Source organism: Parus major, chromosome 2 (genome assembly GCF_001522545.3).
Source record: "Parus major isolate Abel chromosome 2, Parus_major1.1, whole genome shotgun sequence".
NCBI classification, from domain to species: domain Eukaryota; kingdom Metazoa; phylum Chordata; class Aves; order Passeriformes; family Paridae; genus Parus; species Parus major.
Window position 1 is genome coordinate 91,828,501 of NC_031769.1, and position 14,515 is coordinate 91,843,015.

General features: G+C 41.4%; 1 protein-coding gene across 7 annotated transcripts in view; it reads right to left on the reverse strand.

Annotated features, from left to right (window-relative positions):
• Nucleotides 1–14,515, reverse strand: part of CARMIL1 (capping protein regulator and myosin 1 linker 1) — a 192,670-nt gene that overhangs the window by 111,392 nt on the left and 66,763 nt on the right. For 6 of the 7 annotated variants that reach the window (XM_015617094.2, XM_015617093.2, XM_015617089.2 and 3 more), the window contains exon 3: nt 961–1,011. In XM_015617094.2, coding sequence (XP_015472580.1) covers nt 961–1,011 — 51 coding nt within the window. Of the gene's footprint in view, nt 1–960; nt 1,012–2,570; nt 2,598–14,515 lie in introns of those variants that run through there. The other variant, XM_033512186.1, reaches the window with a different exon arrangement.

The following is a 14,515-nucleotide window of genomic DNA, read 5'->3' on the forward strand; positions in this document are numbered from 1 at the left end:
TGCAGTGATTCAAACACCAACAGAAAACCAACTGGAGATATATGTGCTGCAGGGACAGGGTGATCAAGTGAGGCACATGAGTATCAACAAAAAATTCAAGCTGCTGTTCATCCTACCTCCCTGTCAGCATCTTCAAATTATGGCTAAGGATGGTTGCATTTACCAGTGACCATAACTGAAAATTTGGTATCAATAGTTCCATTTATGGATTCTGCTATAAAGTGTATATATATTACATATATGTATGTATATATATATATATACACATACATACATACACACATACACTTAGGCACACACATGTCAAATACAAAAAAACAGGACATGTGCCAAATTCCCATTCCAAGCTGGACAAGAGATGTTCTTTCACATCAGTTATTTTTATTCATGTGGAAATCATCTTTCTCTGCTACAACAATCATTACTAATTGTCACAGTCACAGAAAAAATAATTCACTGGCATTGGTGAGGCAAGTTGCCAAACTGCTTTTCAAAATGAACAGCAAAAATCACTAGAAAACAGCAGAATTTAATAAAACTCAGGGTTTCTGCCTCCAAATCAAACATAATCCTATTTGACACTACAAACACTAGAGGGAATAATGCCATCAGCTTGTTTGCACATAAACTGTCCTCCTATAAAATTCATCAGGCTCCTCTCACCAAGTTGGAGTTTACAATGCAACTCTTCAGCTACCTGCATTTCTAGAAGTTAAAAATCCTCTGAAAAGGAGTGTGGATTAATAAATATATATATGTACTGAAAAATTAATTTAAGGCATATACTAATAGAAGCACCATTCTAACTCAAAATCATGCAACACACCATTCCTCAATTACCTATTTTTTTTTTTTTTACAGATGAACAAGTATAACTAAAATATGCTAATTTTTTGCTACTTAGTTTCTGTAACTTTCATTTGTTACCCCAGAGAATTTACAGAAACACAGTGATTTTACCTTGGTGGGAATCCGAGATGTTAAAAGAAATGCCCGACATGATGCCAACACCTATTGAAAAAACAAAAAAGAACAGAATTTGTAAGAAACATTTAATATTATAAAAGATTATTTTCCAGGAAAATCCTGAAACCAGAGGGGAAAAGCCTCTAGCAGAGTGAGTGTAGATTCCCTCTGCTGTCATACACTGAAGGAAGCAAAACTGGGATCAGATCCAGTAGAACACACTGAAGAGACTGCTGCAATCTGATCAGCTACAAGCTAGTTAACACACCAGTGAACTGAAGAAATCTATTTAACCAATCTCTCAAGATCATATAACAGAAATCTTAGTGATATTTTAAAAAGGAACAAGGATGAGAAGTCCTACCAGGAACATAGGATGTATTTAAATGTAAAAGATTATACAAGATTATCATGATATTCTTAGCAATATAAGAGACTGTAAGCAAATGGGGGAGTTTTAGACACATTTGGGGCATTTCTAAAGTAAGAATGCAAAGATTTCTCATTCACAGCACCTGAATTTCTTCTCCAGCAAAGGCAATGGAAAAAATGCAGTTAGACTAGTGAGACCAGTGATTCTGGGGAGAAAGCACAACAAAACTAGTATTTTGGAAGCTATTGCCAATCAAAATGTAATGATTCTATATCATATCACTCCAATCTCTGGTAGCACATCCCACTCACACATTTTACTCTTTGCAAAAGGAATGACTAATCTTGCAAACTACAGTACTGTTTGTTGATTTACCCACAGAATTATCTGCTCTTGGCTGCATCTTTTTCCAGATTAAAAAGAAAAAAAAAAAAAAAAAAAAAAGACACTTGCATCAAAATCCCAGAGCACACACAGAGCTCTTTACACAGCTAGCACCTCCTGAACTCAGCCCTGCTCGGTACCCATGATCAAGCGATCAGGTTGGCACAAAACGTGTTCCTCACTTGGAGAGGAGGAAGCAGGCTGAGGATGTAACCCAGCATCCAACTCTGAACACTGTTTGAACCCTTCAGGGACAGGATTTCAGCTTCAGCTCCTCAGCTGAGTAACATCTTGCTAAATCCTAAGAGCACCAGTACTGTACCACTGTTGAATATTAGCAGATTATTTCAGGGTTGATATCATGAGACCCAGTGCTCTGGTTACCACTGGTGTAGAGCCAAACTGTTGCAGAATAACTCGTGCCTCCTAAAGGCTCAACCCTTCACTGAAGCCCCCTTACGACAGGCTGGCCCTGTCACACAAAGCTGCTTCATTTCCTTGCTCATGTACAGGGGAGAGACAGCCTCTCGTGCTCTCCTCCCAGCTACACCTAGCCCAAGCATCTCTTCCACAGCCCAGAAGAGAAATGAAGAGAGTCCATGAAGAGAAAGGGGCAGGGCCTTCCCCAAGGGGATTTTCCGCTGCTCAGCCATAGTTTCCCCAGCCTAGCAGCAGCTTTCTCTCACAGTAATAAAACCTTGATCTCTTCCCTCCCTCACCCACCTCCTCAGGGCAGCCACACACAGTAGGTGCAGTAGGTTAACACCACTCTCCTGGGAGCCTCTGGGTAAGATCACACCCTGTGCTCACAAAATAGCTACACCATCAGCAGGAGTGCCACTCTTACCTGCGAACCCATCCACAAGATGCCCTTGTCTGAAGAGGGGCAGGTGATCAGGCATCCTCCCTGCACTGGCAACACCAAAGAAACCTCTCCAGTATCACAGGCAGAGCAGCTTCTGGTCACTACACCACAGATGCCCAAGAGAGACAGTCAGAGGAAGGGAAACTTTCTGAAGAACTGCTTCCCATTTTTACCTTCTAGTAAATTTTTTACCTTCTGTTGGCTGCTTGTTCTAGTGGCCAACAGCACTAGAAGTATGAGTGCTCTGTGTATGTCAACACAGTGGGACAGCTCATTACAGGATAATCATGTCAGTCTTATTTTGAAATATTTGCTGGCATATAAGAGTTCAAGCTACTTTATGAGCCTAGAAAGGGTCGATTTAACATGACTACAGTACACATGAGCAGTCCAAGCAACAAAATTAAATGTAAACCAGGTAACCAGAAGGCCCCAACAAAATTATGTTGGAAAAGAATGTTCCAATAGAGCACATGGCAGTGCATATTCTTGTGGCAGACATATCAATGCTCCCAAAGTGGTCTTTCTAAAACCAACAGAGCTTAAGAAAAACCCATTTAACTTAAGATGCATTTATGTATAAAGAAGAGGCCTGCTGTAAGATCATACTCTCCACTCAGCAGGTAAAGAGCTACTCTTGAGCAATAAGATGGTACCAAAAAAAAAACAAAAAAAAAACCCAACCGAATGAAAAAAGACAAAACACAACAAACAAAAACACCTGAAGTTTCTAATCCAGTAACACAAATTTCTACACTTTTCACAGTTAAGACTGTCACAAACAAGTAAGAGTTTGGTTTTTACATAAAATCAATTGAAAAGAAGGTCAATTATTACTACAAAATTAATAGATTCATCTTGACAACAACAGGACTAGATTTATTATTTCTTAAAGTTGTTTTTTTTACAATGGCAGAATTGGCTGAGATGAGGCTTGCCATTTATCACAATTTAGCTATTAAAATATGCAAGTACACATCGTGACCTTTGAAAGGATCCACTTCAGTTTACTGCTTTCTGATTGTTTTTTTCTAATACTTTCAAAATTTTATTGCAACATCTGCATTATAACATCACCATTTTTGCTCACGTTTAGCAACAGGGTAGCCTGTACCCCAGCTCAGCCCAAGACTTGCTGGATGAGCTGTGAAACACAAATGGTTTGTTTTCAATTACTTCCTTCTCCTCGATAAGGCTGCAGTGCATAAACAAATAATGGTTCTTAGGGTACTGCTCGCCCATGTCTCTGACAATAGGGTTCTGCATGGTTGTTAGTGCTTGCAAGGGCAACAGGACATGTATTGCAGTCTGCTCAAAAACATGTACTACTCCAGTCCTTCCCTTGAGAAATGTGATGCTGGTGCCAAAGGCAGAGGGACTGGAGGTGTTTTCACACTGACAGTTCAAGCCCCCTCTTAAGACACAAGTTATTTTTGTGAAGGAAGAGCCAGGCCTCCGTGCATTCCTCTGACAAGAATAATGAGTATGTGTGTGATTGCACACTTTCTTGGGCTTTCAGAAGCATTCAGGAGTGCTGTTTTTCATGAATAGGCAGATTCTAGATTTCCTGGGGTGTTTGATTTCCTCATACAAAGAAACCAAAAAGCAGAAGCAGCCACTCTTACTCTCAAGCAATCCTCAGGCATCTCACCAAGACGGTTCTGCCACTGTTATACTCATTTTGCACCCAGGTAAACCTTGAGCACAGAAGTGTCATGGTCAAAGTCACTTGGAAACCCAGGGGCTCAGAGCAGCAGACACCCTAACTCCAGGGATAACCTGGAACAAAGAGCTCCCTGGCTCACAACCTGTCAGGAATGTCAGCTGAGCACAGTGTATAATCCACCTTATCATTTGATAACAAAATGATCTCACTTGTTCAGCTTAATGCATCACAACCCACTCCCTCCATAACCATCTTGGTCACCAGTAGCACTCAGTCATTAATAAAGTTAAGAGATCCCATTAAAAGATAAACACATGCAGGGTAAAGAAAGTGGCTCAGGAGTTAATTCATGCTTTAACACACCTGTAAGCCAAAAGATTTGCAAATGACTGATGTGAAGGCAGCGAGCACATCCAGGCAAATTTTATACAGGGTACACAACCTGGCTGTTGCTCCATGGAAAGGACAATAAAAGAGAATTATATTTAGTTAACAGCAGCTTTGGTCTGTCTTGCTACTTTGCCTTTTTTAAAGCATAAAATAGGACTATGATTTGAATTTTAAATGACTCCTACTCACACACACATACTCAAGTTGATGATTTCTTAATGTTTTTATCATTCCAAATTCTGTAACGCTCCCTACGCTGCTCAGAATGTACATGAAACAAAATTTGGAAACATTCACCAAAAACATATCCTGCAAATTATTATCTCCAAAGACTCACGGCCTACAAGGTCATCTTCTGTTTACCAGAATACATAATACATTTCAGTAAATAACATAGATCCTCCATGGGCATATCAATATAACAAATATAAAGATGCATTTTGCCATTTACTGTCAAATTCTAGCCTTTTATTACCCATTTTAGCACTGTAAGTTAAATTAACAGGGCTGCACTGGGTTAACTCAGCCATCCTACCTGGCAGTCACTCCTGGGAAGATCACTAGAGAAACAAGCTCCCTGCTAATTGCTTCTATTTTGCCAGACAAACCACAGCAACTAAAGCTACCTTATCTGTACTTAAAGCAGTTTCAAATCCATAAGGAAATGAAAATCTAAAAACCACCACTTCCCTTTTTAAAATGCTCAGGAATAAAGAGTTCTGGAAAATACAGTGAGCATACTTGGGCTATGTGACATGATATGAATAAAATAAAACCACCTCAGCACATCATGGGCCTGGGAAGTTGCATGATGCTCCCACCACTCACTACCACAGATGTTTTGAAACTTCCTTCTGCTGAAATCTCAAAATAAAGATGATTAACCAAATTATTTTTCCCTTGCTGGGAACTGATTGACACAGAAACTTTAAAAAAACCCCAAATCAAACGCAACCACAAACTTTGTACTTTTTTTGATGAACTGTTGCATTTTTTGATGAACTGTTGCAATTTTACTTCTTAACATATGCTCTCCATACCTTTCCTTCCACCGTAGTTTCCTTAGCCCCTGGCATCTGCCATTTTGTCAGCGTCTAAATTGATTCAGCCTCTTCCATTATAATTCACTTGAGGAAAGAAGCATTTTTAACAAGTGTTCTTTTTTCTTATCACATTCTTATGATAGCCACCATCTTGAGAATGCCTCGAATCCAGAAGTCACTTTTCTGTACGCACCTTAGTTTTACCATCCCCATTTTTCTCATTATTCATTACCATTATTATCCAAAACACCGTCATTTTAGAGCTTCCACCTCTATCAGTTCTTTATGATAAGCTTTCCATTGCTACTGCTGACTCAATATCTAATGTACACACAATAATGTGAGGTAAAGCAGCAGCACTAATACAGTTTTTGTTTTGTTGAAACACAGATGAATCAATACATGTTAGAGCATCCAGCCTCCCTCAGTCCCTGTAGGATCGACCGTTCACTTCCCGGGTTGCATGCCTGATGTTGTAAATGCTTCATCCTGAAGCAACTGGAGTTCGATTAGATAAAAGGCCCCTTTCAGCACCGTGTCGGAGATGTTAGAGCTGGGTATGAGAGAGGCAGTTCCTGCTAAAAGCACTGAGTCTCCCTGCACAAAGAGGCCAGCTGACATCCTAGAGGGCTTTTTGGAGGGCTGATTAGCTCAGGCACAACAGGAACATGTATGCAGCATCATCTGAGATGGTGGCATCGCTTGGCATATGGTGGGTTTCTCTGCAGAGCGCTGACACCAACGAAAAAGCCCAGCTCAGCCCCAACCTGAGGGCTTGCAGCACCACCACCTTCACCCACACAGCCCTCACTGTTAAATTTGACTCTGATCATGTGGTCTTAACTCTTGAAGCACCATCTATGATAAAACCATTGATGGACTCTTATTCACTCCTATTCCAAATGTCCCCTTATTTATACACCAATACTAAATCAAGTCTTTAACTGCTGAAGAAAAAGAAGGAAACTGTTAGGAAAGGGTTAGTGCATTTCAGTTCACACACAAAAAACAGACTTTCTCCCTCCCTGAGCTGACCCTTAGCCAAGTTGAACACATTCCCAGGCTCGCCTAAGTCGCCAGTGCCTGTGCGGCCAGCCAAAGACCGAAACATGGCAAGGGGAGCTGCTGTTTGCATCACTACAATTCTCTCCTGCCCAAGACAGGGGTAAGCTCTGCAGCACAAGTAACCACCTCAGCCATCCCCATGAAGTGCTGCTCTGCTGCATGTTTTTCTATGATCATTCCTCAAGTCAACCACTGCTTCCTCAACAAGGCCCCCTTACTGGAGCCGTGGACAGCGAGTGAGCCTGCCACGGGAATGCTGTGCAGATCACAGCTTTCCACTGGTCCTTGCTGCCACCACACTACTTCAAAAACTCAAGCCTGCTCTGTTATGAGAGCAGGCTTGAATTCTTGTCTGTGTTTAGAGAAGAGATGCACCTTTCACATTACTGTAGGGAACAAGGCAGGGGACACCACAAGATGGCACAACGGAGTGCTTCACACACGTTTCCCTTTTAGTCTGAGTCAAGGGACCCATTAACAGAAGTGCTTATTTAGCTCCTGGGAAGCTGTTCAAATCTGCAGAGAAATTTCTACTTCAGAGGCAGCAATGAACAAATCCTGCCTAGAAGACAAGTAAGAAAAAAGTATCCTTGTTTTAGAATTAGTAACAACTAAGGCATGGACACCGAAAGATTTGCCTAAAACAAAAAGGCAAGATGAAGTGGTAAAGCTTGAAAGAGCTTGGAGTAAAAGGGTCCTAATTCTGATTTTTTAAGAAGAAACAACATAGCTTGGAGGTTTATCAGCAAATTAAGATAAAATTTCCAGACATAACTAAATTTGTTCCAACAGCTCTAGCAACACTACCACTCCCACCTACAGACAGTGTCCTATCCCTGTGAACTGTTTCTAAAAGGCACGTGAATCAAACTGTTTGTCTTTAACACCTGTGAAGAACAAAGAAACATGAACACTTGCTGCATACCCCTATCTGCAGCAAGAAAATTACGCAGCTCTTTTAGTAAAGGTGGGATTTCAGAAGAAACTGAGACATGCTCACCTTTGGCCAGACCTCACCTACGGCAGCAACAGGACCCATGGACACTCCAGCTGCCAAGCTTCGTCTCTGAAGTAGCTTGGAATGTGGTCACCAGTGGTGGTGACTGGGACACCAATCCCAGTCTGGGACTGTTCTGATTTACAGACTTTACATTCAAAAGTTTTGTATCTTAGGCTATTAACCACAGAGCTGCTTGTGGAGGGGCAGCCACCTACTGCCTGTGCATACAGGGCCCCCTTGTTCTAGCAACCAGTCAGTCATGGAACAGAGTTTCATGGCATTGTGAGAGATGTCCAACACAAAGCCAATACAGTGCAAAGCTTCCTTGTCATCCTGCTCACCACCACACCACAATTCCCAACAACAAAAAGCCATAATGCTGTAAAACACTAAATACCAGAAGACCCACCTACCATGTTATTAAGTCTGCTTTGAGCCATAAAAATGGGAATCTGCAGCTGCATTTCAACAATTCAAAGTCCTCTCCGTGGCACTGGACACAGCCAGGGCTGATCCCAGCCGAGGCAGAAGAGGGGAGCAGGCTCAACCACATACCTTCACTTGTAACTCATCAATGAGGGGTAACAATAAAGTGACCTTTATTTCACTTTCTTCCCTGCTTTCTCTCTTGTCTGTATATAGCCATTACACAAATTCACTGCTGAAATTCAGGTTACAATGTGCCTCAGCAGGGGCCTTCCCCAAGTTTTTGCCTTTTGCAATGTTCTAGACCCCCAATACATGGTTAAAAAGCAGGTTGAAAACATTCTGCTCATTTGTAATTCAAAACACTCTGGGCTCCAGCATTTTCTGTGCAACAATTTTTTACATCCTTATACTACTTTTCTCCATCACAAAAAGATCGTACAGGCACCCCTCCCATTACCTGTCTGTGGTGTTAATAATAAGGAACATCCATACACCTTCCCTCTTCCTACACAGCTTCTTTCTGTGTTTACACACAGCAGTTAAAACTGGAAGCATTCTGGTGTGCTGCAAATGACGCTGTCTCTATGCAGAAGTAGCTGTAAATAGATTTTGCTATTACAGTGCTTTTATTCTTATCTTAATTTCATCACTTAGAAATGCCAGATTAAACATTTTGCAGTGATCCTTAGTGATGGGATTGCTCTCTTTCTAAGTGTGTCACAGCAACCATAATGAAGAACTTTAAAGACCAGGAAACAAAACAAATACTTCAGGTTCAGAGGAAATGCAATTTGATCCACAACACAAGCACTTTATAAGACATTCTTCTACAGACATTCTTATTTGCTTTTAGCTACTAACAATTAAATAAAGATTCAATTATCAAAGTGCGATGCACTTAGCTACACTTAATATTCAAATAAATTAAATAAGCCCAGTGCAACAGTTTTCCTCAATAGCCACTGCCATAAACCACAGTTTCAAAAAAAATTGACCTTGGATAGCCCCAAGAGCTAAGGGCCAGAGAAAGAAATCAGCTTAATAAATGTGTAGAATTAAGTCTTTTGTGTACTCTCCATGGCACAAATTGAAACACAAACACACACCAATGGGCAGAGAATCATAAAAACCCCCAAGCCAAGGCAGTTCTTTCCCAAAGAAACCATTGCTGTAAGTGCAAGACAAAACCCTCTTTGCCACTAGATCCAGAGGGGATTAAAGATCTTCTCCTCTACACTACTACTACAGGAACCTCATTGATGTCCTCAGATGCACTCTTGATTTCCTTTTCTTCCTCCTGCTTTCCCACAGTACCCCTTTTCCATCTCCATCATCTGTAAAATACGAAGTATCTGCTGGAACTAAAAAGACTATGACAGCCACTTCATCCCTGATCACCTGAGATACACTGCAAGACTTAATCTTTATATACTTTGATATCTTAAGACCATCAGTCTTTCAAGAGAGGGTGGATGGTACTTGAGTGCTGAAACCAGCTACTTGGCCATTTAAAATCCTTAAAAGCCACCACTGTACTCACAGCCCCCAAACTCAGATATTTTGTTATAATGTGTTACATTTCATATGACCTCTTTAACAGCTATTTTATTTCCAATGTATTACATTTTTCCTCTGCTAAAGAATCTTTTCTTTCCGAGTTCCAAACACCTTCCAGAAATGGCAAAACGGTAACAAACTATTCCCCTGTCCCTGCTCAAGAAAGCAGGGCTGAAAGGGACTTACTTCCCCTTGCCCACTGCTATCCCTGCATGAAACAGGCAGTGAAAGGGAGGCTCCTCCCAGAATGGAGCTTTCCCATATACTTTATTATTTAGGTAGTGGGAGCTGAAGATGACTGAGGCATCCCCTGATGGCTTACCCAGGGCCAACCACCCACTCACCCATTCAGCTGATGAGTAGCTACCATCTCCTGGAGAAAACTCACAAAAGATTCTCTGTCATGCACTTTACTCTTACAGCCAGGACAGCTAAATAAGTGAGGTGTGAACGCTGTTCCCACTTTCTTGTCATGCAGGTGGTGCATGATGCTGGATGCGTTTCTTTCTTAGGAAACTCTGCACCTGACGAAGTCCCCTCCCTGCTCCCACTCTGTATCCAACAGGCAGGAAACACAGCAACCAGGCCAGCTTCAGGCAGTGGCACAGCTGACTGCATCTGGCTTCCCCTTAGTCAGAAATTCAGGAATTGCCACATTCTAGGAAAGCAATTCTGACTCCACCATGCTGCAAAAAAGTACCTGGCAGTCTCCCCCACTCTCCAAATGCACACTATCTTGTCCACCTAAGAAGTGCGGGCTGCATGAGCTGGGCAAAACCCACCAAGTAACCATTGATGGAGGGCTGTTTTTCTTTCTGCTGATTTTTAAAAGTCTTAACATGTCAATTATCTAATGCTGTTAATTATTAAAAATTAATATGTTCCTATTCAGTAAAAAAAAGCCATTTTCATAATATCTGGCTTTGTGAAGATCCTTGAGTGTATCACACTAATATTGACTATAATATTGCATATGTGTTACTTATGCAGCTTCTTATAGAATATATTACCCTGGAAAAATGCACATAATATCAACATCCCCATTTATCTGAGAGCAACATCAATTTCTAACAGCCAAATGGAAAAAAAACAAAGTCAGAAACCATGCTTAAAAATAAAGAAATTACAATTCATTGAATGCAAAAACCAATAAATTATTCTGCTCTTCAAACTTAGGAGTTAAGTATAACAACTGCTGCAACTTGGTATCCAACACTCAGTGTCAAGTAACTCCTAGATATACAAAATATTTCAGTGGTTTTTTAACTACCTATGCCTCTGAAAATCTGAGAAAAAAAAAAACCTTACTTACCCAGAATGCCTTCACAAGATTCTGATACAAAAGTCTTCGAAGTCAAACAATTCCTCAGAACAGTTTTGTGCATGAATTTTGCTTTTATAAGCACTGATCCACATGCTTGATGCTACTTAACTATTGTTCATTTCAGAACACAAGAGTCTTAGGGAGAGGAAGAGAGCTTTTAAAAGGTTGTTTCACTACTTTACTACTTCTAAGCTGTGAACTTACAACTCACTCTACTTGTCAGAGTAAGCTACACAAGTGTAGAGTGAACCAGATCCTCCTGGGCTTTATAATTTTATCTAGAGTAATGATTTACAAGATGTTCAATGTGTGAGCTATCTTAATTTTCTCTGTGGAGCTATAGCATAGTCCTGCCAAAAAGGAAAGTAACCCTGAGAATGATATGGACTTTGCTCTTTTTCAGATGGTAGGTTTGCTGGCAACTCTCTCCTCATTCTCCAGGCAGCCAAGCCTTTGCTTCCTTCAGACAAGCCCTTCCCCAGTCTGCTCTGGAACAGCTGAAGCTCTTCCACTGGCCAAGCCAACCCACTCTCCAGAGCCCTTTGCTGGGGTACACAAGGCCCAGGGAGCTCAGAGAGCAGCGTGAGCTGCAGCAGCACTGGCCAGGCTGGGCAGCCCCTGGCAGCTGGTGGCACAATCCCCAACCTCAGGAGCTGACAGACCCTGCTTCCTGCAGCCCATGCTCCAATCCCAAGTGGTCAGTCTTGTTACACACCCTAAGAATCATCCTGCATAGATAGAACACAGATTCAAAAAACTATAACTGTGATCATATAACTGAGATCAATGTTTTGTTTTTAAAGAAATTTCCAACATGGAAACCATGGTGTAGGGCTACAATTTGCACTGTGAGGAGACCACAGCCCCCACAGGCTAAGCTAAGCTGCAAGTGCCACCAGCACTGAACCCCCGGCAGGGTCCAGCACAGCCCAAGGCAGCTGCAGCTGAATGTGTGACCGTGACAAACCAAGGTCAGCCTAGCAGCAATATGGCCCAGAAACCAGCAGCACTGGGGCACAGGGACGTGGTGCTCCAGGTGAGCCAACTGCCTGACAGCTTCCCCAACCCACAGGGAGGTCCTTCAGGCTAGACCCAAGTCCACACTATTGTAAGTCACCCTGCTTTAAGGAAATGTAAAGCTCCCTTGAATAAGACAGGTCAGTACATATCCTGACTGCAGCACGGATGCAGGTTACAGCATGCCTTTTCTAGGCTTCCATCTTCCCAAGCACCATTCTGCTCTTGCCATCAACACAGCCCAGCTGATGATCAAAACAGAGAGAAAACACATAGAGCTTTAAGAAAACAGAATGCCTTCGAAGCATGGGACCCCCCACAACTAATATCTCAACCTATTCAATAGCAAGGCTGAAAACCTACTTGCTCACCTACCCCTAGAGATTCACAGGGAAGCCTTCAGCTGAAATGCAACATAACACATAAGTTTTTTATGCTGTATCTCATCATTGCTCTACCTTTATGACCCCTTGACACAGTGTTTGCACACACATTGGTGTCTTTTTTTAAAAAAATCTTCTTAAGCTAGACAGTACCTAAGTAAAACAAAGCCCCAAAGGCCTTTAGTAGTCTGCTACAAAGAGACTTTAACCCAAACACGTTATCATCAGAGCTTCAAAGCCAATGTGAGACAAAACCCATGCTACAATCATGTTGAACCACCTCAAGAAGCTATTGCCATTTCTTTTCCTTTTTGTAAAAAGTTGTGGTTTCTTTGGTTCTTTATGTTGGTGAGTGGGTTTTTTGTTAGTGTTGGGGTTTTTTTTATCTGTAAAACCAAAACCAAACATTAGTTATTGTATTTGCAGTTTCTACTGTTATCTTTTCTTGTAACCTTCTAACTTCTAATTAGGAGATTCTAATACTTAGGGCAACATCTATAAGTGATGTTATATTCAGTGTCCTGCATACAGAGGGAAAAAGGGGGATGGAGTTTTTAGCACTGCTTTAATCCCATAGCATGGACATTATTGCTGGGGCTGTGGTTTTGGCAGGAAGACACTGGTGCCAGAAAGTGGAAGCATGTGGTTTTTGCCCGGCTCTGGGGAAGAAGGTCCAGACCACACTGCCCTGTGCCAGGACTGTGCTGCCACCTCCACGCTGAGAGCTGCCCTACACAGGGACTGTGTCACCACCACCACACAGGACAGCCACAGTAGGGCTGAGCCTTTGCTGGAAGCCACAGCAAGTGCCACCTGAGGGGTGTTTCTTGGTGAAAATACCATTCTGTGTGCAAAATACCCTCTCACTCTGCTATTGATATTGTTGTGGTTATTGCGATTTTCAGTAAATTGTTATTCCAACTCATCATCTCTCATAGTGATCTGCCATTATCATAAGGGCAGGGGAAACAGAGCAGTTTGAGTGGGTCTAATTTTCCAGCCAGGTTTTAAACCACCACAGTCCATCTAAGCTTAGTTTGTAAGAACAAGGCTTGCAAGTGCCATTTTAAGTTTATGCCAGTTATAAAGCATGGCATTAATATACACACACCAGTTTAACTAAATTTTTTTCTATTGTGATTATCATCCTTAGCATAAATTCACATTAACATTGATTAACTATCGTTGGAGTTATACATCAATCATCGACTACTTCAGTTAATTCGCCTGGGTTCAGTCAGTTTTGCTGGTATATGACATACAAAAATGTCATTCAGCTGTGCTGCCTAAATAGCTGATTAATGTGTGACATCACAATTTTTCTACCCACTTTTTGTTTATCACCTCAAGATCTTTCATTGCTTGAAGTTCTAAATGTTTTCTTCTCCTTTTGCTGAGTTTTGATACTTACATCAACACAGGAGTTTTGTACAACTAAAATTAGAAATTTTAAAGAAATCACTGTAAAGATTTTGAATTACATGGCTAAGTTCCCAAACACGCCATAAATAAATGATCAGTCTCTTGTTAGCAGGTTTGCATAAAATTTTACCCAACAGACTATCAGATATATGGAAGACTTGAACCCTGCCCACACACAAACACTTGTACTGCTGGATAATTAACTTCATCATTCAGATGAGAACATTAATGATGTCAGTAAAGCACAGCCATCAAAACTCAAAACCTCCCATCCACAAATGCAACTCTGAAAAAACTTTTATCTTCCATGTCTTCTGTGTCAGGGTCCTGTAATCACTCAATTTGTCTAGATCATCATTTCTCATGTTCTTGCAGGCTAGATACAGATGCCTTCTCCTCCCCTTCCTTAAATCCTAGAATTTCTGACCAAGAAATGAAGACAAGGAGCAGAAAGCATCCACATCAATGTGTGGATGGAATGACTTTCCAAACTCAGTTGCATGGCAGAGCTCACACCAGTTCTGAAAAGGTCACTACCTCCCCCTTGCTCATAAATTAGATGTGAATTTAAGAGATTTTCTGTCTTCAAGTATAGATATCTCCGAAAGTAGAGTCAAGGGAAGTGGAAACA